Below are 25914 nucleotides of genomic sequence, written 5' to 3'. Positions count from 1 at the left end.
AGACTGATGCTTTATCAGGTTAAACCCAAAAACATACTCTTCCTTCAGACTACCTGATCAAAGCAGAAACCTGAACATTTTGATGACTTCTCAAACAATTACTTGAGAATGTCACTAAGATATGCCCTGTAATGCTGTCAATACAGAGTAAGTGGTTTATGGTCTCGGGAGTCCTATTTGTGCCATAAGAGATGCATAATTTTATTTATTTCTAGGACAGATTTTATATATTTGTAGGACAGAGTGTGTAGAGAGGGAATTTGAGAGGGAAAAAAAGCATAGAAAAATAATCAGAACTGGAAAAAAATGGCACTGGACCTGAGAGCGTATCTGTCCTCCGATGGGATTTTGCACTGCCCTATGCTTTCCAAAACTAGCATGAAAAAGCCTGAACTGGGCACCAGAAAACTGACTCTAGAATTGAGCAGGCTTTTCTTGTTGCCCACTCGATCCTAATGTCTGCAAGGCAGGCAGTAAACTACTCTGAGTCCTCAGGCCTTGAATTCATATAGATGTGCTTAGAGATGTTGGAGATAGATAATTGAGGTGCTGAAATTATTTAATTATATATTATTTGGAATCTTGCAAATTAGTAGAATGATTAGGTCACCAATCTCTATTTCTTTAGCAAGAAAATCAGCAGTATCAAGAAAACCTCCAGTAGAGTGAATGGAATTTAAAATAAAGTCATGTAATGACTTGGGATGAAACAGAAGTGAGGGAATGCTGGAAGGAGTATTTTGGAGGCTTTTATGAGGAATGAGGAAGATAGGCTGAAAAACAGAATTGAAAGAAATGCTATAAATATTTGTGTTGCAGGAAAAAATAATTAAAGGGAAGCCATAAATACTAGGAAAACATTGAACCAATGCTAAGGCTGCAGGCGTAGATGGTGTAACTAGAAAACATTTAAAAAGAATGTAGTTTGTTTACAGAGTGGCTATATGGCTTATTTAATGTGCATGTGAATACTGCCTCTGTACCTGATAATTAGAAGAATGCAGTCCCTGTTTTCTTATAGCAAGTGAAAAGCAGTAAGAGGAAATGCAAAAACTACAGGGGAATTAGTTTGTTAAGCATGCCTGGAAGATATTTGGAAAAATTCTGAATGAAAGAATTTAAGAGGTGAGAATGACTAAAATCTGGGAGGTGGAATGTGGCTTCATGCTGAGCAGAGGGTATACAGACCAGATTTCGGCTCTATAGCAAGTCACTGAGAAATACATGAATATGAGAAATAAAGTTTATTGCATGTTTGCTAATTTAGAGAAAGTTTTAGCAAAAAGTGAGTAGCCTTGAATTAAGGAATGCTTGTGTGAATATGGAGTTGAAACAATGAGTATAGGGTGGAAATAAAGCACACCTAAGAATAAATGGAATGCTTGGTAAATGGTTCAATAGTGAACAACTAGCAAGATAAGGTTGTGTGATTGGTTGTTTGATGGATTTGTGGATAAATGTATAAGGAATGTGTGTAGTAATGTTGAAGATGTTTTGGGGTGGGAATGTACTTTTGTGTGCATATTATATGCTGTTGGCTGGGAACCTATAATTTGTAGCAGATGTCAGATAAACTAAATAATGCAAAAAGAGTATGGACCCACAAATTAATTTGACAGGGAAACTGGAATGAAGTATTATAAATACTATGTTACACGGTCAGAAATTAGAGCAAGTATATGAATTTGTGTATCTTGGTAGAATGTATACTAAAAATGGGGAAATGGATGGAGAAATGCGAAGACGTGCAAATGCTGATAGAAAAACTACAGTTTTTCTATCAGCATTTGTAGGTTGAATACAAAAGTGAACGACCAGTATGTACACAGAGATGGTTTGGTTATAGAGGGAGAACTAATGAGGATCAAATTGCAAAGCAAATATGTGAAGAAAGAGAGAATGGGTTGAGAGGAAAGGGAAGATTAAAGAACTCATGGTTGGATGGAGCTGGTAAGATGCTCAAAAAAAGAGATATGAGAAGTTTGAAAAGGCAAAAGGCAATATATAAAGTGGTGCATGAACATGGTGAAGCCAGGATGGTTTTCAAGGACAGAAAAGTACAGAGAGGTTTTGCGAATAAAGTTGGTACAAAATAAATTCAGTTATGTTTTCTTTTCGTATCTTTTTTTCTTATGTCAAGTGTTGAATTTCTTTGGCTTGCTATTTTTTACTTCCTTTCTGCATTCTGCATGATGTTGCTTACCTGAAATGGAAGAGAACACTGGATATGTATGTTTGTGTGCGTGCATAAAAAAGTTAATATATTCATCCATCTTCCATCCCATAGGAAGGGCACTTCAAAAAAAGGATCAGCTGGAGAGGAAGGTTTTGAGTCCTATCCAAAAGTAGAAAGGGGTCTGAGCCAACTCTTGCTGGAGTGCATACCAGTGCTTGTAAGCAACATGGGGTTAAGCCCTCTCTGGTGTGCCTGGTGAATGGATCTCACATGGTGAGGCTTTAAAAATAAATCTGCAGCTGTTTTATCAGTCTTTATCTTCATAGATTGGTGCTGGATTTCCAGAATTTCCATCAGGAAATCCTTCCTAACTCTACCTGGAGTCATCATGGATTGAACCGGGGCCCTCTTGCATGCAAAACATGTGCTCTGCTGCTAAGCTATAATCCAGAGTTACACTGACACCGCAGGATTGTCATGAATTAGCCATCTACAATTTGTAAAGCCCATAACCAAATGAATGGATTTGTTACATTGTCCCAGAAGTATAGAAGGACAATTTCCTAATAGAGTATTTACCTGGCTTAATACATAAAATGTCCTTATGTTCCAGAATCGAGACTGTTCTTGAAGAAGAGATTTCATGTAAATATTTTCAAAAGTTCTGAAGCAGCCTACTAGAGTTACAAAAGTTTCATCATCTTCATTTTCAGTTACGTACTGAATAATAGGAAGCATTGGTGCTATACCTGTGCCAGAAGCAAGCATGAGTAGTTCTCCATACTAAAAATGAAACAAAATATAGCAAATGTGTCTTAGTCATCAGAAACGGAAACCAATCAGTTTGTAAGCTGAATTTATGACACCACTCCATTATTTTCTGTTAGGGAAAGGAGTGGAGTAGAAAGGAGTGACATTCAAATGACATGAAAAGACAACTTTGTTCAATGCACAGTTTTCCACATTCTTATACTTAATCTCAGTGCTATGCCTGCTTTTCTAAGAAAGAGTCTATGTCATGTGAGCATCCACAGCTCTGCCTGTCTTTGTCCATATGATGAAAGCAGCATTGCACCATTGTACTCTGAACTCAGTCCCTTTGGCACATGCATGTGTAACGGCATGATGCACACACAAAAGGATCTTGTTCTTCAGTGACATAATGCTGCCGCTTCCATCAGACGGGTTGATTGGAAAACCCCACCCTCACCATCCTAACCCACAGACAACTCTATGTGGGAATAAAGACCTTCCTCTATAAGTAAGAAGAGGAAGAATGGCGCAGATTGGTTGCAACTGGTGCAAGGCCTTATTGTAAAGCTGCAACAGTGTAAAACTAGTGTTTGTTCCTTTTAATTACAAATTCATAAAGAATGGTGATCAGATTTATACTGACAAAAGGGGAAGTTGAATTTAGATCACCTTGGTCTAAATCAGTCCATGCTGGATGATTCCACCTAAGGCACATCTATGTGTCACCCACAAATAAACATACTTCTTGTTTCAGATGAACATTTGTACTGTAACCCCATAACATAAGGGTCAAAGGAATATTTATGGAATATTCCTTAGCAAGTGAATTTTAAATTCTACCCTTAAATTAACTGGTTAATCAAAGAAATCTTTAAGATTATTGTTTATTTGGATGACTGCTTTACAACTACATAATTTTGCATTCAGAATGATGTCTGAAGGAGAAGGATGACTAGCAAGGTCTTAAGAAGAGGATGCCGTTAGCCATTAACAGCATAGTCCTATACATGTTTAGCCCACTGCCTCACTAAACTCAATGAACATTGCTTTTGAGTAGAGAAGACTAGATCATCAAGTATCCTATTTCTTATATGTAAGAAACATTCTTTAATCTGGCTGTATAAGTGTCCCCAGAATGACTTCACTAGACAGTTTGTCCTTGACTGCATCTGTAGTGGGACTGGGCTTTTATTCCATTACCTAAACTTTGTACTTGGAAAATACAGTATTTGTGCTCTCCCCTATATTTTCAGTAGAGGTAACTCTGCCATAAAGACCATGCACTAAAAGATAATGTGAATATATACACTTCAGTTGTATGCTACATTTTCTCTCTTTAAAAGCTTTCTACCTTTTAAAACAAACTATATTAAATAAATAATGACAGAGCCTACTTACTGATCTATTTCTGCTACCCTCAGAATTGGTTGTTCCAGTCATGGTTATGTGTGTGTGTGTGGAGAATATACAGCTTTATTCAAATTACATTTCCAACATGGCCCTCTAAGCTAAGTGTATGGCTTCAGGTTAATGATATTTTAAAAATCTTCAGTCAGCTATCCTATGGCCATTCTGTTGTTTAATCCAGGACTTTAAGTTAGAGGAATAAATTAAAGTACACCTGCTGTTGGTGGATCCAGAATGATAATCACAATATCTGCCAATGTCCATTTACCTTGGGACTCTCTGTTGATTCCTCCACATTGCCTTACTCTGCCCTTCTCCAGTATGAAGCTCTCTAGATATATCAGTCTAATTCTCATAATCCCCAGCCAAAGATGGGGAAGATAGTCTTCTACTATGGTTTCTTACATAACTCTGAGGCATAATGTTACTTGCCTTTGACTTAGTGAAGGCATTATGGCACAGCATTGTAATGAACAATGTCAATATCAGCAATAATTCCCTAAATAATCACCAGGTGTTTAGCAGCAAGTAGATGAAAGAAGAAATAACAGTTGAAAAATCCAGAAAAAAAAAAAGGCAAAATCCCCAAATCCAAAAGTTATACAAGAACTGGTGGTGTTTCTAGTTTAGGGTAGATTCTCAGGTCAGACTCACACACTTCCAGTACAATTTTATGTATGTCTACTCAGAAGCAAATAACTATTTAAGAGAGATCTTTTTCCAGAAAAGAAGTACACTAAATCTGACTCACTGCAATTCTTGATAGTTTGCTGTATTTTCTGAGTTTAAAAAAACAAACCCAGCAATAATTCATGAAACAGATCTACTTATGGATTTTTTTCTTCATTTTCTAAAATCAAAATGAATCAAGGTCGGTGGCTGTTTGCTACCTGTTATAGGCATTACCTGATTGGCTGTGTAAGGAAAGCCTCCAAATGGTCCTCTCCAAAAAATGGCATCTCCTGTTTTCCATGATTTTATATATTGGGACATCAGTCCAGTTTTATAGCACTTATAAAAGAACCAAAAACCAAAGAAAGGAAGAAATTTTTTAAAAAAAAAATTAAGGGAGGGAATACAGACTTCAAACCAGTAATTCACATCTTTTCAATTAAAACGTCTAATGTGACTCTTAAAAAAAGCATTCGGGTACATATCAAGTACAGCAAAAAAATATTTAAATCAGAGTGATACTTAAATCTAGCATTTGTGTACAATACTTCATTACATTATATTTAAATTAAACATTGTCTTTTGCTTTGAATTATAATTGTACTGGGAGCAGAAAAACTACATAAGTATTTTTAAACTTGCTCAAACTACAAACAATCTGCAAGCAGGATTTTTTATTTAGTAGATATACTAATTAGCACCAGCTGCAAGTAACCATTCATACTCTGTGTATTTATAGAAACAAGAGAACATTCTGAGAAGTAAAATTCCAGTTGTGTATTTTGCCTTTTTGAATCTTCTATCAGTTATGAATTTGGAATAGAAATGGATCTGTGTCATACAAAAATTTGTTCACAATTGAAACCCTCAAATATTCATAATTAACATTGGTAAGAAACATTTTCATGCATGACAAAATAAGCAGGATAATCAAACCTAAGATTGCCAATTTATACTGGTATTGTGCCTATGTTTTGGACAAATAACAACTTCCAATAAGAATATAGCAAAATAAGAGTTTTATGTAGCACCTTGAAAATTAAAACACTTATTAGTGTAACTTGCATGTTACGGAATCCACTTCCTTAGATTTGCACCATTTTTACCCAGCAATTAAGCAAATGCATTTTTTCTTCTCATTTATCTACTGCCATTTCTACTGTTACATTTTGCACATTAAACTGCTTTTAATGTACAAAACTGTATCATCCTAAAAAAGGTTGGCAAGTCCAGCCATAGTGAAGGTAGGGCAAATGGGGATATTAAATTAAAGGGGTGGAGAGTCAAGACTTCAGTTGCTATGCATTTCATGTAATGGAATCTTGGTTTTGGGGAGAAAATGTATTAAGAATAGGTTTCTTCTTCATTCTAATGCAGAAACAACCAAACTGGTTTATAATAAATTCTTTTAAATAATAGAAGAAAAATTCCTGCAGAGAAAGACTCTGTACTAGGTTTTACTACCCCCCCCCTCCAAATCATACTATTAAAGAATCATTCAAAAATAAGGTTAAGCACAGAAAATCACCACTCACACACTCTTAACTGTAGTATTACAAGTGCAGTGCTGTAATCATGGAACACTGAGGTGTTTGAATAGCACTTGGATTGCATAGCACCAGTAGGAGTAACAGCAGTAGTAGTTATACTACTAGTAATAATACGCTACTTCCCAAAATTGTCTGGATTGAGAAAGACACTACAATCTACACCAAGTTATACAAATGATGGGTGTTCCATCTCTTTTGTTACTGCCAGACAATAACTATGATTCCCTTTGGGATGAATAGATTCTATATGAAAGGAAGGTATTATTACAATCATTATTACTATTATTGAAATACAAAAAATCTGTGTATTTTAAGCAAGCACAGTCAACCTATAAAGATGACTTATTAATGCAGATCAAATACGGTATAAGATTTCCCCCTCCAGTGTTCACAAAGACCCATCTACAGTTGTCTTATACAACTTGTAACATTTCAAAAGAACTATGTTGATGCCAGTAAAACTAGCACCCAATCTATGATAAAATGCTGAAGAGTTTACACTCCTGGAGATGAGCAAAGGGGAACATGGTGGCTCATTGTGATTTGCTTCAAGGATCTACTACAACAAAATCTGTTTTCCATTAAAGATTAAAAAGATTTTGATATTCAGAGGCTTTTAATTCTTTACATTTGAGCTTATTCTTAAATTGAGGATTAGCCAACTTTCCGTCTGATTATAAGCACATAAAGAGAGCAACTGCTATCTTATGGATGAACCATGGCCCTCACTCAGGATACAGGTCTGATTTAATACTGATCCTGAACTTATACATAGCTGTTGTCTATACCTAGTTGCCTGCTCTGTGATAGGTCCATACTGTAACAGTAAGTTATTATGTTTACCTTGGTTTCTGACAACCTTTTCCTATCTTGTGCCCTTCTCTTCTGCGGCCGAGAATTTGGGAATTATGGGAGTTATAAACCAACTCGCCTGGAGGACCCCAGTTTGCAGGAGGGTGATTTATACTGATAGAAATGGGTTGCTTTTGTGCTGAAATAGTTTAGTTGTTCCCTGTACTTCAAATAACAAATAGAAAACAAAACCAATGAGAAAAATGGGAAAGGAAAAGATGGAAGCAAGAAGGAAGGATTTCGGTGTTTCTGACTGAAGGAAGGGATTCCCATTTTGAAGTGGTATCTTATGCAGAAATCTTACTGCCCAGCGTTAGTTTTCCCATGGCTTGAACTTTCTCTGTTTGTCATTTTTTTAAGTTGCAGGAACATGTGTTCCATCTCGATATCAGAGAACATCCTGAAATGAGTCTGTTCTGTTATCCCATCCTACTGCTTCATCCTGCTGCCTATGTTGAGTAGGGTTGGAGACGGGGCAAAAGGAATACCAACAAAGCAAAACTTTGACTGCAGGCCTCCAGTTATAAAAGGACAAAGCTGAGCGCTCTGATGGCATAGAAGATGACACCGTTGCTATGTCAAGCTGTTAATTTATAGAACAAAGGCACCTATTTACCTTTATTAAAACTTCAAAGTATCCTTCAGCATGCACAGGCGTAATTGGAGTATAGGCTCTCTGAACCTCCAAACCATTTACTACTCCTCTGAAGAAGGAAAAAAGTGAAAAAGAGAGCAAAGATCAAGGGAGGGAATCTTGATTTGACTCTCCGACAATTCTTGTAAGTGCTGTACGGTTCTCACAGCAAAGGCTGCTGCCTGAAACGCACTGCAGCATCCTCCCTCATCTCCATGGGCTATCCTCTGCTGAGCCAAACAGCAGATTATTCCCTCCCATTTTGCAGTAAGATCGCAGAGATCCAAGTATTGAAATAACCTCAGGTTTCTCTCCCCAACACAGCCATATTACCTCCTTAACAATTCTTCCCGAGACACAGTATTTTATGTTGCATTGCTATCCTGCTACAAAGTAGAGAAAGAACTGCACTGGGGAAGGTGAGGATTATTAATAGTTTGCAGCAGAAAAGAGCTTTTGTCTTGACACCATTGTTAAAAGAATAAATAACCAATGTGTAGAAATAAACATTAACAAATGATACCTGCTATGCTTAACAGCCTGAATTCTGGCATTTTCTCAACAAAATGTATTTATATATTGTATTTATAGGCTGCCCGATTCCAGACAACTTTGGGCAGCAAACAATTATAAAAATCAAGCATAAAAACAATTGATCAAGAAAAACACTAGGGTTAACCTGGAGGGAGCAACCCGCAATCAATCTCTCACCCACCAAAGGAGCCCTGGCACAAGTCCTGGGGTAGAGCTAGGTCTTCAAGGCTCATATGAAGAAAAGCTGTCCAGGGGGCAAGCACTGTTACAAAGAAGGCATGCTTCTGGGATCACATCAGTTCACCTTGTCAAACAGATGGGACATGGGGCATCCCAGCTCTGTCTGAACAGACAGGATGGTCAGAAACCATGGGAGACAGGTGGTCCCTCAAGTAATGAGGACCTATGCCATGAAGGGCTTTATAGATAATAACTAGCACCTTGAATTACATCCAGAAGCTTGCTGGCAACCAGGGCAGCTCGCAAAGTGTTACATGGACATACTATGGCATGCCCATAACTGCCTGTACTGCAGCATTTTGGATAGCTGAATGATCTTCAGGGACAGTCCCATATAGAGTGCATTGCAATAATCCACACACAAGGTGAACAAGGTCCAGAAACAAGCATAACTGGTGCACCAGATGGATCTATGCAAAAGTCTTCCTGGCCACAGCTGTCATCTACTAATCAAGTAGGATCTGAGAGTCCACGATAACCCCTAAGTTACACATGTGCCCTGAATGGTGAAGTTCATCTTTCCCATCCAGAACTAAGGGTGAAGTTCCCCAGATCCAAGTGGCCCCAACACCCACAGCCACTTAGTCTTGCCAGATTGAGCCTGAATCTCTCCATTGAGACTGCTACAACCTCCAGACATTGGGACAAGACCTTGACAGCATCACTTGTTTGGCCTGGGATTAAGTATACAACTGAGCAGCATCTGCATAGTAGTAATACCTGACCCCAAACTGACAGATGATCCTACACAGCAGCCTCATGTAGATGTTAAACAGGAGAGGTGAGAGCACTGAGCTTTGTGATACCCCACAAAACAGGGGCTTTGACTTGATCTATCCCTCCTATCAACACTGACTGGAACCAGCCACAAAGAAAGGAGGAAAACCCCTCAAAATACTCCCATTCTCTACAGATGGTCCAGAAGGATACAATGATTGATGTACTGAAAGCTGCTGAGAAATCAAGGAGGGTCAGGACATTTGTATCACCCCCACCCCTCCATCCTGCTCCTCCAGAGGTCACCAACAAGCACAATTAATGCCGTCTCTATACACTGCTGGTTAAGAATCCTTTCCTGTTCAAGTGACAAAGATACCTCAAATTACGTTTGGTGGAACAATTTAAGGAAGAATCCTTGAATAGATGCAATTGGTTCCAGGTGATTGGCACTATGAGTTTTCCTTGGAATATTTTCTCTCCTGAAACTGTCTGTTCTAAACATACTTTTAAGCTTGGAGTCTAGCTAGATTTGAATGTGATTGCAGGTTAAGTGTTTGTGCCTTGATACGAATAGATCAAGCATAAAAACTGCATGTGGGCTCTGTACTTCTAAGGGGTTTTGAGAAAATTTCTCATAATTCCAGGCCATGGACTCCTGAATTGCACCAGACTCTATACCATCTGGGAGAAGATTTAAGTTCCCAAGCACTATCAGCCCTGGTGAATCCACCACTAACCTGGCGGCAGAATCAAGCAGCCCAGGCAGGGATGTTGCTGCACAACAGGGAGGCTGATAAAACAGCAACAAATGCAACTGCTCTCTAGAGCCCAAGTTCAGCCATGAGGTTTCAGTTACCTGTGGCTCAGGACCTATGAAATCTGACCAGGCTTCCCAGATGACAACTCCCCCTGCCTGGGATCTGCCTGATGCCAAACATGACACCTAGGTGGCATATCTCCAAAAGGGGAACACCCCTTCTCTCGGAACACCTTCCAACCTTCAGTAAAACATGCCAGGTCAGCTGCCTCTTCCATGATCAAGCTATGGATAAGGAGACCTTATACAGGCTGACATGGAATTTAACAGCAGCAGCCAGAGACCAGGGCCACCAGGGATTTAGTAAGTTAATATCCAGGGTGAATATTAATGGCCCGAACCCAGGATTGATCTCAACCACTGATATTGCCTTCCCTGTAAGTGGCCCACCCTTAGATTCCTGTCTTGTCTTTCTTTGTCTATCACCACCCTGAAGATACTTCATGCCCTTACCTCTCCCCACATCCAAGTCTGATCCTGACCCTCCTCCTCCCCTCCTTGGCCAAGGGACCCATCCAACCATTACCCACACCCCTGTCAGCCCTATAAGGTAGACTAGACTAAGAATCAATGCCATATAGGTCAGGACCAGGGCATTAACAAGTTTGACAGGGTGCTGGCACAGTCAGTTGAAACCACCATTTCTGAGATCTGGTGCCTCTATTCAGCAGGCCTCTCTATGCTAGCCTTCATTCTGGTCTCCACTGCAGCTCTTCCACCAGCATTCTCCATCAATACTGACACCTACTGGGGCTACTCCTTGACTTAATCAGGAATACACAGACAAAATACTTCAGTCAAACCTTTCTCATTAATGTTCTTGAACACTGGTATTGTCCCAAGGGTTGATATACTAAACTTACAGAGTTCAGGAATTTTGGAAACAGAAAATCTTGGACAATTTGCTTCTTGAGAGCATAGGAATGTTCAGTCAGTCTAGATTCATTATCTGATGTACCAGATAACAGTAGTCAAATTATGTAGTATGAGAAAAGCAAATGGTCAAGATGAGTCTGAAATTTTTGCAAGATACAGGTTTTGTTATTATGCCTGATATCTGCTCTCATTTTCTGGCTGTATCACCATGTTTTTTTCCAAAATGTTCATACGGAATGATAGTGTTGGAAATAGCCCTGAACAGCAGAATTTGTCTTGCAGACTATAACGTCTCTGATATAAATGGTGATTTAATCCACTGAATTGTGGAAGCCAAAGTTTCTGTCCTGGTGTTGGCGATATTCATTTGTAGAAATGGATTTAAATGCAGCCATTTTAAAAGCTAGAAAGTGACTTGACACAGAATTTGTCAACTTCCATTATCTGTCAAGTGCAAATCAATAACTGACAGCTGTGGAGTTTGACACAGTCCATACTATTATTCACAGTTAAGTTATATGACACATCTAGCTATCAGAACAATTGCATAATCTCAGTATTAGTACACCTGCTTGCTAACAGCAGGTTTATTTATATGATTATTTTCAATGGCTCACCAACCATTCAGATAATCAGTATGATATAATGGGCAATGTGCTGCAGGAATGCACAGCTATCTAACCATATGTTCATAGGGCAAGTCCTGCTAGTTACTTTAACCAGTAATTACTCTATAGAATTGTTGGGAAAGCGAAGGTTCCTATAACTCTTTGGAATTCCTTGGGGAAAAGGCAGAATACAATTATAACAAATATATAAATGATCAAAGGGATGGTTTTGTACTGCATTATATTTACCTACCTGATAGCAAAACAGGATCACATTGTCTTTGTGAGTTAATTCATTATAATTCTATACTTTTTTTTCCCCTGTAGAGTAGTTTTCATACATGCACCTAATTCTACCTCCAATAATAATACAATTGAAGGAACATGCAACTATAGGCAACTATATGCAACTATAGCATATGCTATAAAATTAACAAGGTTAATAAACTCAATGAATTCACACATTCTTTCAAAAGAATCCATTTGGGAGTACAGAAATTATGATATACTCAGTATGAAATCTTTACAGATCAAGAGCAAAATTGCAAACCAAATTGCGCACTGCGGACAGTTTAGCTATAGACTTTGTACAGTACCTCAGCACAATATGTTGTCCTAAACTCAACCCCAAGCTGCTGTTTTCAGGCAATTCAAATGCGTACTGGTAGGTGTCCTCTGTCAATTGAGTCACAGAGCTTATGATGAAAGCCGTAAATGTTTCTGGAGTTAGGTCTGAATTGCTACTCTGCAAGAGCAACAATAAATAATTACTGCTTTAAACAATACCCTCCAAACTGTGAGCCAATTCAAACGTGGTACTACAAATTAAAAAAAAAAGTTTTTAAGACCAAATACATCCATATCTAATACAATAGGTTCCTCCTTTTGAAATCCCATTTAAATTCCAACACCTGTTTATTCACATAATAGTGAATTTGGCAATGCCTTTATTGCTAATGAGGAAAAAAAACCCAAAGACATAACTCTGTGGGATTAGTAAAAGCATAAATACTCAAACGTATAGCAAGAAGCAATAGAAAATATGGTAGAACATAGAATATGTAGACATTTTTCTGTTTTGCTCTTTCTTACACCATTTCTCTCAAAAGCAACTCCTTATTTTACACTAGACTTTTGGCCTGCCTTGTTCTTCTCTTTGGCAGAACTCCAATGCTTTCAACAGCTCCATGACAGCAGGCAAAACTATCTGTAAAGATCCAGTAAAAGGCTTATTTTCTAGACATCACACAGTCTTTAAAAACAGATTTCCTACCCCCATCCTCAAAAACTGAAAGTTTTTTTTTAACATTCTTGATGTTATTTACCATGGGTTTAATCATTTACGGAGCATGAAAGCCACTGTATTCTTTCTGAACCTTTTTTTAGCCTTAGAACTAAACATTTTGAACAAGAAAGTAATAAATAAAAGTATTTGTAGGTTCTACATTAAGGGCCAAGAGAAATAGCTTTCAGGCTAGAATCTCAATCAGTCTCACTACAAATAATTAAAAAGCCCCTAATCTTGACATCTTCATTTGTTCACCCTCACATTCTCCTGATTTCTCCCTATATGTATATTCCTCTGGTTTTAGAAATTCACAGCGGAATCTATGCATTGTTTACTCACAAGTGCCAATAACTTCAAATAGACTTGTTTAAACCTGCAATGGTACAACACAATCCTGTGTGTGTTTAACTAAATACGTGTCCACTGATGTCTAGGTTACAGCAAATGGTTACAAAATAGGAATCTCATTTGCTATAATATCTTCTCTAGTATTCCTCCAATATTTATTTATTAATTAGATATAATACTAATAATATCATATTTATTTATATTTATAAATACATTATGATTGACTTATTTTTATTTTTAATTAAAAATTAATTACTTTTTAATTTTACTTATTAAATATTGATTGATTTATTAGATATAATACTAATAATACAATAATCAACACAAACACCTGTGCATTTTCTCCACTTCTGGGAAACTTGAGAAGCTTGACTGAATTTTAGAAAGCCAAGACAGTGTAACCCAAAACTAGGAAAAAGTGGGTGTCCTTCAATATGAAAAATGCTTGAATTAAATGGTTCCCCAAACCGAATCACTAGATTTCCTGTACAGGTAATCCTCAGGTTACGACCATTCGTTCAGCGATCATTTAAAGTTATGACGGCATTGAAGAAGGGGGACTTACAACCAGTCCTTGGGGTTCTGGCCATTGCAGCATCCCTGTGGTCATGTGATCACAATCTGGGCGCTGGGGTGCCTGGCTCGCAATTACAACCATTTGCAACCTTCCCTGCCAGCTTCCCACAAACAAAGTCAATGGGGAAGCCAGCAGGGAAGGTTGCAAGTCACTCCAGTAAGTTGCTCCCACTTTTTCTCCTGTCCACAGCATCACCACCCCACCCATGCGTGGCCTGCACTGGCCCTCACAAGCCTACCCCCGGCCTCCCTGATTCACATGAGGCCTGCACCGGCCCTCCCAGGGACTCCCCCACCCTGTGACACTGTGGCACCCCCCATAGCATCCCTGTGCTCCTTACCTGGGACTCCTGCTTCTTCCTTCTTAACGACCTGCATGTCTTGGGGTTATGACAGCAACTGGGATTGCCAGGATTGTCATAGCTAACTGATGCAGTCACGTGATATTGTGCTTTATGACTGCATCCTTAGCCATAGCAATCCCGGTCCCAACTGCCATCATAACCTAAGGACTACCTGTATGAGAACTTATTAAATATGCACATGACAAAAGGCTGCTTCCAAAAGTAATAGCAAAATAGCTCTTCAGATTTGCTGAAATGTATTAATTTTGATAGCACTCTTATAGGCTGAGCTGAAGTTAGAACTATCAGATGTGGGCTGCACAAATCCAGACAAATAGTAGATGGGAGCCAAGAGCTAATTTTGGGGGGCTATATGGTAGCTCTATTAAAACTAAGCAGCTCCTCTGTGCATGTTTCCTTTACATATGTTGTTTTCCACTTCTTACTATCTTGGAAAAAAATGTAAACAATGCAACAGAAGATGCAATTCAGAGCAAACATATTTCAAGTAACTCAAGGTTACATCCAAACCTGAAAAAAAAAAAAAAGGATTAGGCTGAAATGTTGCTATTCAAAGAAATGAATTTTTCTTTTCATTAATTTTGTATTGGAGAATTCACCAAAATATCCGGTTTTTTTCATCAGCTGTCTTACAGAGCTCTGTGGTTGTATAATAGTTAATAGTACATTGTCTACATAGCATCTCATCTAATATTCCTCTCCCTGAATTTTGATCCCCAATATTTTTTTTACTTTACCAGATCTTGTCCACCAAAACTTCTAAAGCAATTATAAAGGACAGAGTGGATATCCTTGCCTTGTATTTTTAGTTATTGGAAGACTTGTAGGGAGTGTCCCATTTTGCTGTAATATTTGCGGTAAATAAACGAAAATTTTAGGACTACGTAAGGCATTCAGAAGAGATGCTTTGCAAAGCATGTTAGCCTGAATACAGCACCCTCTTCAGAGCATTAAAGCAGCTGCATCCTTTGGAAGACTTCTGTGTCTGGTTTTGGGGGAATGCCAGAGAAGTGAAACAACTATGCCTGCAAGCTCAACACAGAAGCAACCAGGAGCCTTCATTCACACTAATAAAATTTGTGGAACACCTTTTTGAAATGTTTTGCACAGCCCTAGTAATTTTAATAATGATCTACTTGCTGTTTCTTCCTGGAGAGAAGGCTTATATCATTTTTTGCCTTGGCCTCTTCCCACTTCTCCAGGTCCTTCTGATATATGTCATAAATGCAGGGTTTGCAGCCACTGCCACAGCACTGAGATGACAGTGGCTCACCGGGCTTCAGAGACAGCCAGACTTCTTCACTGTGATTCATTACCTACAAAACACAATCCACCATTATTCCATTTTAAAACCGCTCGATGGAGGTGATCTATCCCTTCTGCACCAGATATGGAAGTACAGTACGTGTCACTAAAAGCAGGAGAACATTTTCTTGGCAAAGACAGTCAAATCTAAGCTGAAAGTATTTGTAAGCTTTTACTCCACATTTCATGAAGTTTAATTATTGTTTAACGTTGTATTTGATTCTACAATCTATTAACTGATCTAGAGCAACTTTTGATATTTAGCCTTCATAAATGTTCAATTATTTTTCAGTTTACACATTATTAAAATAATTCTAACATTGAATAATGCTGTTTCTTCCATAGCAAGTAAATCTAACTTTACTACTACCTATTATTACTAAAAGGGATTTTACTTATTATATTGTTGTGGAGCACAGAAAGTTTACATATACTTCCAGATTGTCAAAAGTTACTGTACAGCTTTGCCTAGAATAATGTTTTGGTTTCAAACAATACCTATTTTGACAACTGATGTACCACTTAAACAATGGCAGAAAGATATTTATAGGTTTATATGCCAAGGGAAAAGCCAAGGGTTAAATATAAAATCCTCCAAGATGCAAAGGAACAAGGAGGATTAGGATTGACTGATTTGAAACTGTATGTTGTCGACTGCTGCTTGGTTTGATGAAAGAGTGGGTGCTGCTGAGAAATAAGAGAATTTTATTTCTTATAGAAAGAAAAGAGAGAGCATGTCTTGAGGTTTGGATGGCATGGTTTTCTATGGTACGATTTCTAAGGTTAATGTAGATTTTAAAAATCACTATATTAGAAGTGCCATATTGAGAATATGGAATACAAACCCAGATTGTGCCCAAAAATGCCTTTATGGGTCTCAACACAAGAAGCATTTTATAGAAAAGAAACAGCAGGCAAAGAGAAATAGTTAACATACAGTATAGAGAGCTGTCCAGTGACTGAAAAATATAAAACTAATTTCTTCTGCTTCATTCTTTAAAAATCATACCCTTGGTAGTCAAATACTCTCTATTTCAAGGATATTTTCATAATTTGTTCTTAATTTCTTTGTTAACCATGAAACTCAGGATTTCGAATACAGAATTCAGAATATCTTACCAAGCTGTCATTCCAGAAATCACTGAGGAAAGTTTGAACAATGCTATATACTAGCAGTGTACAAAACGTAAGCTTGAAACACTTCCAGAATAGTTGGAATAGAACTGGAACATTTCCAATAGCTCCTGTTTCCCCCCTATTCCTTGATAAATTATGCATTTATTTCATATCTTTTATTTTAATGTCACCTTTTCATATAAATCTTAGACCAGAATTCAGATCCTCATGTCAAGGAAATTTCAACATCAGGAACTAAGGTGAGCCTTCTTGGTAATGCCCCCCTTCCCTTCACCCACCCTTGAGTTGGCAGGAAACTATACTGGTATGAAATTTGTTCTCCCTGTTGCCAGTACCTATTCTGCCTCTATTGATTCTGTTGTCACCGTAGTCACCAGATGTACCTCCAAAGTAGTGATTTGCAAAAGTATTCCATGCATCGCACAGCTGGTTTCAGGTGTTTCATTGTTTTGGTCATACACAGAATAAAATGGAGTTGCTTTGTTTGGGATATGGATCAAACATGGTTGTTCTTGGAACGAAGCAGTTTAGAGGCAGAGAAGAATCATAAAATGCCAAGGACATCAACTGCAGCAGCTGAGCAGAGGGAGGATAGGATGCTGAGAAAATGGGGGGGGGACAAGGTAGTCCAGATGTCAACTACCTCTACATCTGTTGGAAAGCCAACCTGGCCAAGAGTGCAAGGACTCCAACATTCCTCAGGGATCCTGCTGACTTGTTCATTTTCCAGCTGAAGAAGAAACAAAGGGATCAGCTCTCATTCCTCTCTATACTGCGTTGGTCAGACTCATCTAGAATACTATATCCTGCTCTGGACACTGCATGTTAGGAAGGACATTGAGAAACTGGACTGTGTTCAGATGAGACCAACCAAGGTGATAAGCAACCAGAAGAAAAAGAATTTTGAGGAATAGTAGAAAGTGATGGGAACATTTAAATAAATTAAATGGGAGACACAATAACTGCCTTCAAGTATCTGAAAGGGAGTAGGAGTCAGGGCAGAACTGATCTGAGTTGTTCCAGAACACAGGACAAGAAACAACGGATTTAAATTAAAAGGAAGTAGATTACAGATAAACATCAGGAAAAACCTCTTAATGGCAAGAGCTAGAGCAACTAAAACATTCAGGGATTTGTTTCGCCTGAATAGTGGGCGATCAAACAAGCCTGTTTGGTGCACACTCTTCCTCCAAAATAATAGGGGGCAAAACCAAACAGATTTTACACACCGTGGGACGGCTCTTGGACAGTACAGGAATAAGGGGGAAATGCTATTCTTGACACTAATACAGCTGAGAACGATTGAGGGCTACCTCACTCATGGGGGTGGGGAGCAGCTGAAAAAGGGAAAAGATACGGCAAATCATGTTTATGTCCTAGTTAGTTACAACTGGGGAAAGGCTTAACGCCGTGCCTTCACTTGCACAGCTCTCACGCCCCAAGCCAAGCGCAGAGACTTCGAGGCTGCGCACTCCCTCCCCGACGGCGGGGTTGAAGACGCTCCGCTCCGCCCCGCCTCCCTCCTGCTAGCGCTGCCCGGAGCGTGTCAATCACCCAATGTGCCCGCCTCCTCACCCGGCATGCTTTTCGCGGGCGGAGGAAAAAATGGTTGCCTCTCGCTGCTTGCGCTAGGTGATCGGTCCGGAGGATGCTGGCGGTACGGCGGCTGGCTAAGCGGGAGCCATGCTGGGCGCCCTGGGGGCAGCGCCGCGGCAGGGGGCTGTACGGGCCGAAGTCCCTCGCGCGTCCCCTGCCTCGCACTCCCTGGACTTTGAAGGGTCCGCCACCGGGTGCCCCCCTGCCCTGGTACTTACGGAAGCCGCCGCCGGTGCGGGAGCAACTTCCCGAGCTTGACACGGTGACGTACGTGGAGAAGATGTACCCGGTGCCCTGGCTGGCCAAGCCCACTTTCCCGAAGTGGGAGAGGGGCTGGCACGACCCGTATCACTACCGGAGCCCTCCGAAGGAGGAGATGCCGGACTACAAGACGCGACCTTGCTACGAGTTTCACCGCAGAAGTCGCCTGCAGGAAGGTACCAAGTGGCGCGGGCGGTGGGCGTGGCTTGGTCAAATACGTCTTCGCTTTTGGTACACTTTTGCAAAACCCTTTTGAACACGGGGAGGGAGGGCCAAGCAAAAGCACTGGCCGGATTGTGACCCTTCGATTTTCCTAATGGAGCCAGCAACTGGGCAGAGGTAAATTGAGTGAGTTTGATCTATCCAAATAAGGAACAGGACTAATCTTTATTTGTATGACAAGGTCTTATGCTCTGGGAAAAAGTTCAACAGTTACACAGTTGCCTATTTTGATATTATTTTTGTGCCTTCAAGTCAGTTGTGACTGTAGTTTTCTTGGGAAGGTTTTTTGGAAGTGGTTTGTCATTGCCTCCTTCCTAGGGCTGAGAGAGAGTGACTGGCCCAAGGTCACTCAGTGGGACTAAGAACTCAGGGTCTCCCAGTTTCTAGCCTGATGACTTAACCACTGCACCAAACTGACTTTCTGTGTATCTGTAGATACCTGTAAACAGATAGCATGTAAATGTTGCACATAAACTAGTCCCATGTTATTCCTAAGTTAGCCATACTGGTCTAAGTTGTGTAAGGTTAGGGTTAGATCATTTGCACAGGAACTCAAGTAAGCCAGTGCCCATTTATAATTCCTTATTGTACTTATACCCTACTCCTGCTCTTAGGAAGTACTTTGTCTTCATAATTGTTCTTTTTCTACTCCTGTAACCAGATGTAGAAGTATATAATATTCATCATTCTTGGAATGAATTGAGTATTGTATGTAATATGAAAAGCATGTATTAGTTTGTGTGTGTGTTAATTAATGCTTATATTTATTTTGAGGTGTGAAGCAAGCATTGTGGCTAACCAAGGCAAAGCTAATAAAAGGCTTACCTCCCCCAATTCTTAACATAATGAATGACGTAGCTCACCAATTGGAGGATCAGGATGAGAGAATCCAGAATGCAATTTCTCATGCTTGCTTTTGGGCTGGCACTGAGGAAGATATTTCATTTGAAAAATACAGGTATGTTTTTAGCCTAAGTTTTCTTCTTTGTAGTTTCAGGATTGTTGGTGCTCTTTATCACTGATTGTTTTAAAATCAAATAAGTATGTTTAACTGGATAATTTCTTGCAATACCTTCCAAAAATGATGTGGAAGAAATAAATTATGTATTCTCTGAGATACTGCTTGTTATACCGTCAGTGGTTTGTGCTTGTAGAGGTAAGCAGTTCATCCTCTTAAATGACTCAAAAATGTTGAGTTGGATGTATATATAATAAGTATTATGCTTCCATTTTTAATTTTATAAAAGTGGCTTTTCGCTATCAGGAGTTTGGGAAACACTTTCCTGAGATTTTACTTTGTGTTCCTTGCATAATAGCCATACGGCTGTCTCAGAATGCTAAGCTAGGCAACTGCTGGTAGTTATTATCAGTGTACAGGTGCTTTACAAAGAGGAAATAGGTAAATTTCTACTCCAAGATATATAGAGGTCAGCAACATGGTGCCCCAGTGAAAAAAATAGCTGAAGCCTCATGAGATTACAAAATCTCACATACTTTTGGGAGAGAAAAATTCACAGGATCCCAAAGGTACAGTAATGTTAAAATCTAATACAATTTGGACATCTTGTGAGATTTAGGTTATTCTTTAAAATCATGTTTAGTTTTTGGTTGCTTTGGCTAAAAGTGTTACTACCCCCTGATCTGTCACTTAAAGAAAAAAAATAGTGAAAAGGTAAACAAAACGAGGCAGAAGTGAATGCAAAAAACCTGTATTATTGCAGTGATATGATTTCATTACTTTAAATATATGACTGGACATTTTTCTGAAAGGAAAAGAAGGATTCTAGAAAGTTTTTGAAGGATAGGTATTTTCTTAACTTTGTTTAAATCTGAACAAGTGAAACAATAGTTTGAATGTATTCTCCAGTTCCACAAAAGCACAGGATTAATTGTAAAATTCATCATAGCATCTCAGCTGGAAATAATTGAAATAGTTTCTAATTACTTTGAGAAGTATTCAGATGTACACTGTTTCTAAATAGGTATGAGGGCTGTTGAACTATTCTCTGAATTTGTCTAGTTCTCATCTGAAGTGATCTTGTGGCATTAGATTCTATAGATCAATGGATGCTGTGTGGGAAGAATTTTGCAGTAAATTTAATATGGTCATTCAATATTCTGTTTTGAGAGAAGGTGTAAACATTTTATTTCTATCTCCCCAATCATCATTCTCTCTGTCTATAACTAGAGAGAGCATAATAAATTATGGAAATATGTATAATTCATACTTATAATAAAGTTACAATATAACAAAGTCTATACAAAAATTAATAGTTGAAGTAAGTAAAAACAATTGGGTTAATAACAAATACCTGGTATATTATCTTACGTACAGTTGTAACTATTGCTTTATTTTGTGTTTGCTATTTGCAAATATTACAATAAATATCAGTTAAGAAAATCCTGATACAGTGAAACTTCTGGCTTGTGCTTCTGGATCTAACTATCCTCTTGTTCTGAAGTCCTGTGCTTCTGGAAGACTTGCTCCATTTGTGCAGGTCAATGACTGTCAAATATCCCTTACTGAGTAAAAGAATGATGGCCCAAGACTACAGAGTAACAGCTACATGGGAACGAGGTTAGTTAAAACTGTAAGCTTTCTTTATGACAAGCATTAATTAATAATTAATTAATAAACTGCAGAAAACTAAGGATAAATATCTCAGATTCTGCAGGAGAGTCAGTGACGTCATAAAGTTGTCTTCTGTGTCATAAAGGTTTGTCCTGCATAGAGAAAAGGACTTGTTTCTTCATACCTTAAGTGGCTCCTAGGGTTTGATTTGAGGGAAGGGACTTCTTCACTGATCTACTTTGAGTAGATAGTGAATCTGAGATATTTATTGTTGGATAGAGGGGATGTATGTGTCTGTGGGGGAGACAGTCCAGCTCCTGGGATGGATTAAGTTCCCCACCAGTGATTGAAAGTCTACAGAAAAGAAATGTACAAAGACAGAATACATGCTTAGAGCACATCTAAAGTGCTTTTGTTTTTAAAGAGCAATGCTGCTGAATTCAGATTTCAGATGTGGCTTTTCTGATGGTAGCTGGTCCAGTGTGGGTTGGTAGATAGATGTTTTCTGATTTCCAGTCTAGGGCTGAGACAGTGTGAGTGGCCTAAAGTTGTCCAACCAATTTCTCTGCCTTAAGGGAGGACTAGAACCTGGGTCTTCCTTCTCCCAATCCAGCACTTTATCCAGTACATTGCACTGCCACACATGAAACATGCATATCTGGTATTAACTTTGGAATATGTTGCAAGACATTAAATATTTCTCAGTAATACTTGTTCTCAGGAACTTTGGACACATATATGCACATATTAACAATCTCTGTCACCAAAAGTAAAATTAGGGCTTGTATGTTGTTCTGTACTGGTGATGTGGAGTCCTTGGGGTTTTTTCCCTCTGGTAGTTCCTTGATTAGGGTATTGTTATATATAATACAAAATAGAAAAGAAAACCCCCACCCCCACCAACACTGGCAGGGCATGCCACTGCATATAAACAGAGAGCAAACCCCATCCCATTCTAGCACTGCAGATGTTACCTAGCCAGGTAACAAAATGTTTGCAAGAACCAAGCTCAGAGAACCCCAAGGACTCCACAGTTCAACCCTGAGCTACACATATTCTCTTCTGTTGATACTGGTGATGATCTTAGAGGTGAGAAAGGATAAAATAGATTGGCACTTGATAATGTCAAGTTGTCTTACTATTCTGGTTCTCCATGATAAATTACAGAATTGAGAAAGGAGCAATAGCTGTCCTGAAGTGTTCTTGAAATGTTTTTTATCCCTGGTTTTTATAATATCTGGCTTATAACAAACTAATGTAAGTTATTTTCTTTTACAGAGTCTGCTCTCATTCAAATTCATATTACTCATGGAAAGCTTTTGAATGCAGTAAATTGTCTACAACCTATAGCATCCAATGATGAGATATTAGCCACTGAAAATTATGCTTTAGAAACTTTCTATCCTATTTCACCTATAATTGATCTTAGGGAAAAGAATGTGTACAAAATAAAAAATGACACTGGTAAGCTGAAACTTAATCTCTGTTTCATAATTTCTTAATTTGTAGGTGTGATTCTACTAAATGAAATATGAGAGTATAAGGGCATAAATACAAAGAGTTGAGCGAATGCAACTGAAGCATCAAATTTCCTAAATGATGATCTGAAAAATGTAGATTATATGCAGATGGTCTTCTTTTTCAGTGAGTTGTGATCTAGTATTAAATTGTTGCCTAACTTATATTTTAGGCTTCAACAAAGGTTACCCATATCCTTATCCTCACACTGCATACACTGTTGAAACTGGAAAAAGGGAGAAATCAGAACATTTTCAAGCCAGAGTTTTGATGTTTGCTTTTGGGAATGCTCTAGCCAAGGCTAAGGAACTCTATGGAGTAAGTATTATAATTTGGGTTGAAAAACTATGGCTTATAATAACTGATCAGGAGATGCTGGTCACTTTTGCTCTTGACAGTTCCATTAACTACACTTCACAAATATTGTTCCATTAACTGTTAACTTGAACTAAATACATGTGTGTAGCTTCTGTGCTTCTTGATTGGAGGCTTCCTAGAAAAGAGTAGGATGGAAAGCAATACTTGCTAATCTAGTGCATGTCTTGCATCGTCTCTGTTGGACTTGCATTTTACTGACTGGCTATGTGAAGGCACATAATCAGTCAATGTGAAGGCACTGTGAGAGTGGTGGAGCTGACAGTACTGAATAAAATGACGTAACAAATGCATATTGCTGATCATTTGGATGTTATGACCATAGCGTATAGTTTTGGATTTTAGCAGGCAAATGGAATTTTAAATTTTGTGAATGCATGAGGTAACTGGATACACTTTTGAGTTTCCTATCTTATAGTAAATAATTTTCATTTATTTGTAATTCCTGAACAGTAATGACTACTATCAGAAGAGAAATTCGTGAGATTGAAATGGCTTTGCATGTACCAGCTAGTCTTGGAGATGGCAAAAGCCAGCACTGATTTTCCTCAGTTTGTTAAGCTGTGGAAACTTGATCTGGTCTTTGGCAAAGCCAGCTGTGGGTGTCCTGCTACATATAAGGTCAAATCAAATGTCATCAATCAAAATACAGTCAGGAATTTGTGTTTGCTGAACCTGTGTGTTACTTATATTCAATTGCTGACATGCTATCCTGACTTGATTTGTTTTTTTTCCTTAGCAGTTTGATAACCATATACCTGATTGATGCCTGGTCATATCTTCCTAACATCTGTGATAGCCCAGTTTGTCTACTCTTAAGCTTATTATACAGCTTTTTTTTTTTCCCTTCCTTGCCCAGGATGAACCCAAGGTCTTGGAGAAGCCCATTGTTGTTCAGAGTATTGGTACAAATGGCCAGTCTTTCCAATTTGTAGTGTTTCAGTTGAATACAACAGATTTGGACCCTAGCAATGGTGTTAAAAACCTGGCCTGGCTGGATGCAGATCAGCTTTTGTTTGAGGATGCCAGGAAGCACCCAGAAATCAAGAGGAAAGAAGTTTTGGTATGTTGATAAAGGTGAAATATCTTGTTGACCAAATTAGCACCAAAAGAACTTAAGTTCTAGCTTTATAACTTGGTCAGAAAATGTTTATTATCTGTTAGATCTGTTTGGCTTTTTCTCCAGAAGCTCAAAGTGACTTATGTCAGAGGAGTTCAGTCCTTATCCCCAGAACCACAATACTATGAGATAGGTGGGCTAAGAGGAAGTAAGTGACTGGTCTAAAGTCACAGAGTAAGTTTTCATGGCTGAGAGTGGAATAGAAAATGAGTCCCTAGTCCTAATCCAATACCTATACCACAATGGTTCATATACAACTATTTTTAAGACTAATGTAGTTACGGTTATTCAAGGCTGGATTACTGTATCATACCCTATGTGAAGCTGTCCTTATAGCTGGTCTGAAAACCACAACTAATCCAGAATGTAGCCGCTAGGCAACTTACTCTTAACATAGTATATTTGTAGTAAAGAACTGTTGATCTTGGGATGCAAAGCTTGGAACCAGGTTCTCTTGACATATAATGTCCAATTATATCAGTCACCTGTGCTCTTTAGGAGAGCCCTGTGTTCTGTGCTACGGCTTACCAACTGCTGTACGGTATGCTGGCATCAGTGGAGGACAGCCTTCTCTGTGGTGGCCTTTGTCTTGTGAAATGGCGGTTTCCTATTATACACCAAGCATCTTTTAAAATCCTCTCATTTCCCAGCCATATGTATGCCAGCTTTTTAAGTTTTGTTTCTAATTGAATTTTTAAAGCGCTTCAGGAATATTTGCAGTGAATATAAATATGGTTTTAATATATTTAAAATTTTAAAAATCCTTCGTCAGACTGAAATAGGATATAGAAATCAAATAAATGAAAAAATAAAAATATCTTGAAAATCCTTTGATAGAAGCCACCCCCAATATTAGAGTGCTATTCAAATATTCAAATCTATATAATTCATTATAGTGTACTACAGTTATAATGCATTATGACATGCTTTCAAAAATGTATGGAATCTCTTTAATACCGGGTAAGAATTCCTAGTGTGTTTTGCCATATGCTGGAAATTGTAACTGGTTAGAAGTTGGCTCTGCCAGAACATTAGCAGAGTTTCCAGAAGAGGGGAACAGAAGAAAATATGTTTCTTGAAGGGAAAGAAAGAATATTCCATTAAATGCAGGAACACATTGCAGTGTTTAGATGCTGTCCTAATCGGTATGCCAGACACTGAAAAAACAGATGTTCTCTCTACAGATTCCTGCTGGAATACATGGCTACAAGTCAGACACCTTCAAGAAATTCCTGGCATTCTACTTGCATGGTGTTGTGTGAACAGGTCTCAAGGATTCAACCTGCATTTTCCTATTTCTTCCTGAAATATTACACTTGAAGTACAATTAACACAAGATTGAAAGATATGTGTAATATGTGTAATTTTTAATAAAGGATTTTTTAAAACACG

At 38.5% G+C, this 25914-nt stretch overlaps 2 protein-coding genes across 6 annotated transcripts in view; one reads left to right on the top strand and one right to left on the bottom strand.

Annotated features, from left to right (window-relative positions):
- Window positions 1-18800, bottom strand: part of CYB5RL (cytochrome b5 reductase like) — a 24669-nt gene extending 5869 nt beyond the window's left edge. For 2 of the 5 annotated variants that reach the window (XM_088153094.1, XM_088153093.1), the window contains exons 1-6: window positions 18673-18800; window positions 15553-15732; window positions 12436-12584; window positions 8027-8114; window positions 5243-5347; window positions 2756-2959 (exon numbers count right to left, since the gene is read on the bottom strand). In XM_088153094.1, the coding sequence (XP_088009220.1) occupies window positions 2756-2959; window positions 5243-5347; window positions 8027-8114; window positions 12436-12584; window positions 15553-15729 (723 nt within the window). In that variant the 5' untranslated portion in view covers window positions 15730-15732; window positions 18673-18800. The other 3 variants (XM_025163897.2, XM_088153097.1, XM_088153095.1) reach the window with 3 other exon arrangements.
- Window positions 18507-25914, top strand: MRPL37 (mitochondrial ribosomal protein L37). The gene is made up of 7 exons (XM_088153092.1): window positions 18507-18891; window positions 19712-19895; window positions 21400-21515; window positions 22788-22973; window positions 23200-23345; window positions 24262-24465; window positions 25707-25914. Exons 1-7 carry the CDS (start codon window positions 18507-18509, stop codon window positions 25782-25784), a joined length of 1299 nt encoding a protein of 432 aa, XP_088009218.1. The 3' UTR covers window positions 25785-25914.

Source organism: Python bivittatus, unplaced genomic scaffold (assembly GCF_059951505.1).
Source record: "Python bivittatus isolate LINGU-HERP-01145 unplaced genomic scaffold, Pbiv_v1 ctg000700_np1212, whole genome shotgun sequence".
Classification (NCBI taxonomy): domain Eukaryota; kingdom Metazoa; phylum Chordata; class Lepidosauria; order Squamata; family Pythonidae; genus Python; species Python bivittatus.
This window is presented reverse-complemented; position numbering and strand designations above follow the sequence as displayed.

Excerpts from the sequence above, each read along its gene's own strand:
- MRPL37 (XM_088153092.1), top strand. The coding sequence starts at position 18,507 with ATGCTGGCGGTACGGCGGCTGGCTAAGCGGGAGCCATGCTGGGCGCCC. Across the intron at positions 19,896-21,399 it reads ATTTCATTTGAAAAATACAG|TCCTGTGCTTCTGGAAGACT; the intron begins GTATGTTTTTAG and ends CTTGTTCTGAAG. Across the intron at positions 24,466-25,706 it reads TCAAGAGGAAAGAAGTTTTG|ATTCCTGCTGGAATACATGG; the intron begins GTATGTTGATAA and ends TTCTCTCTACAG.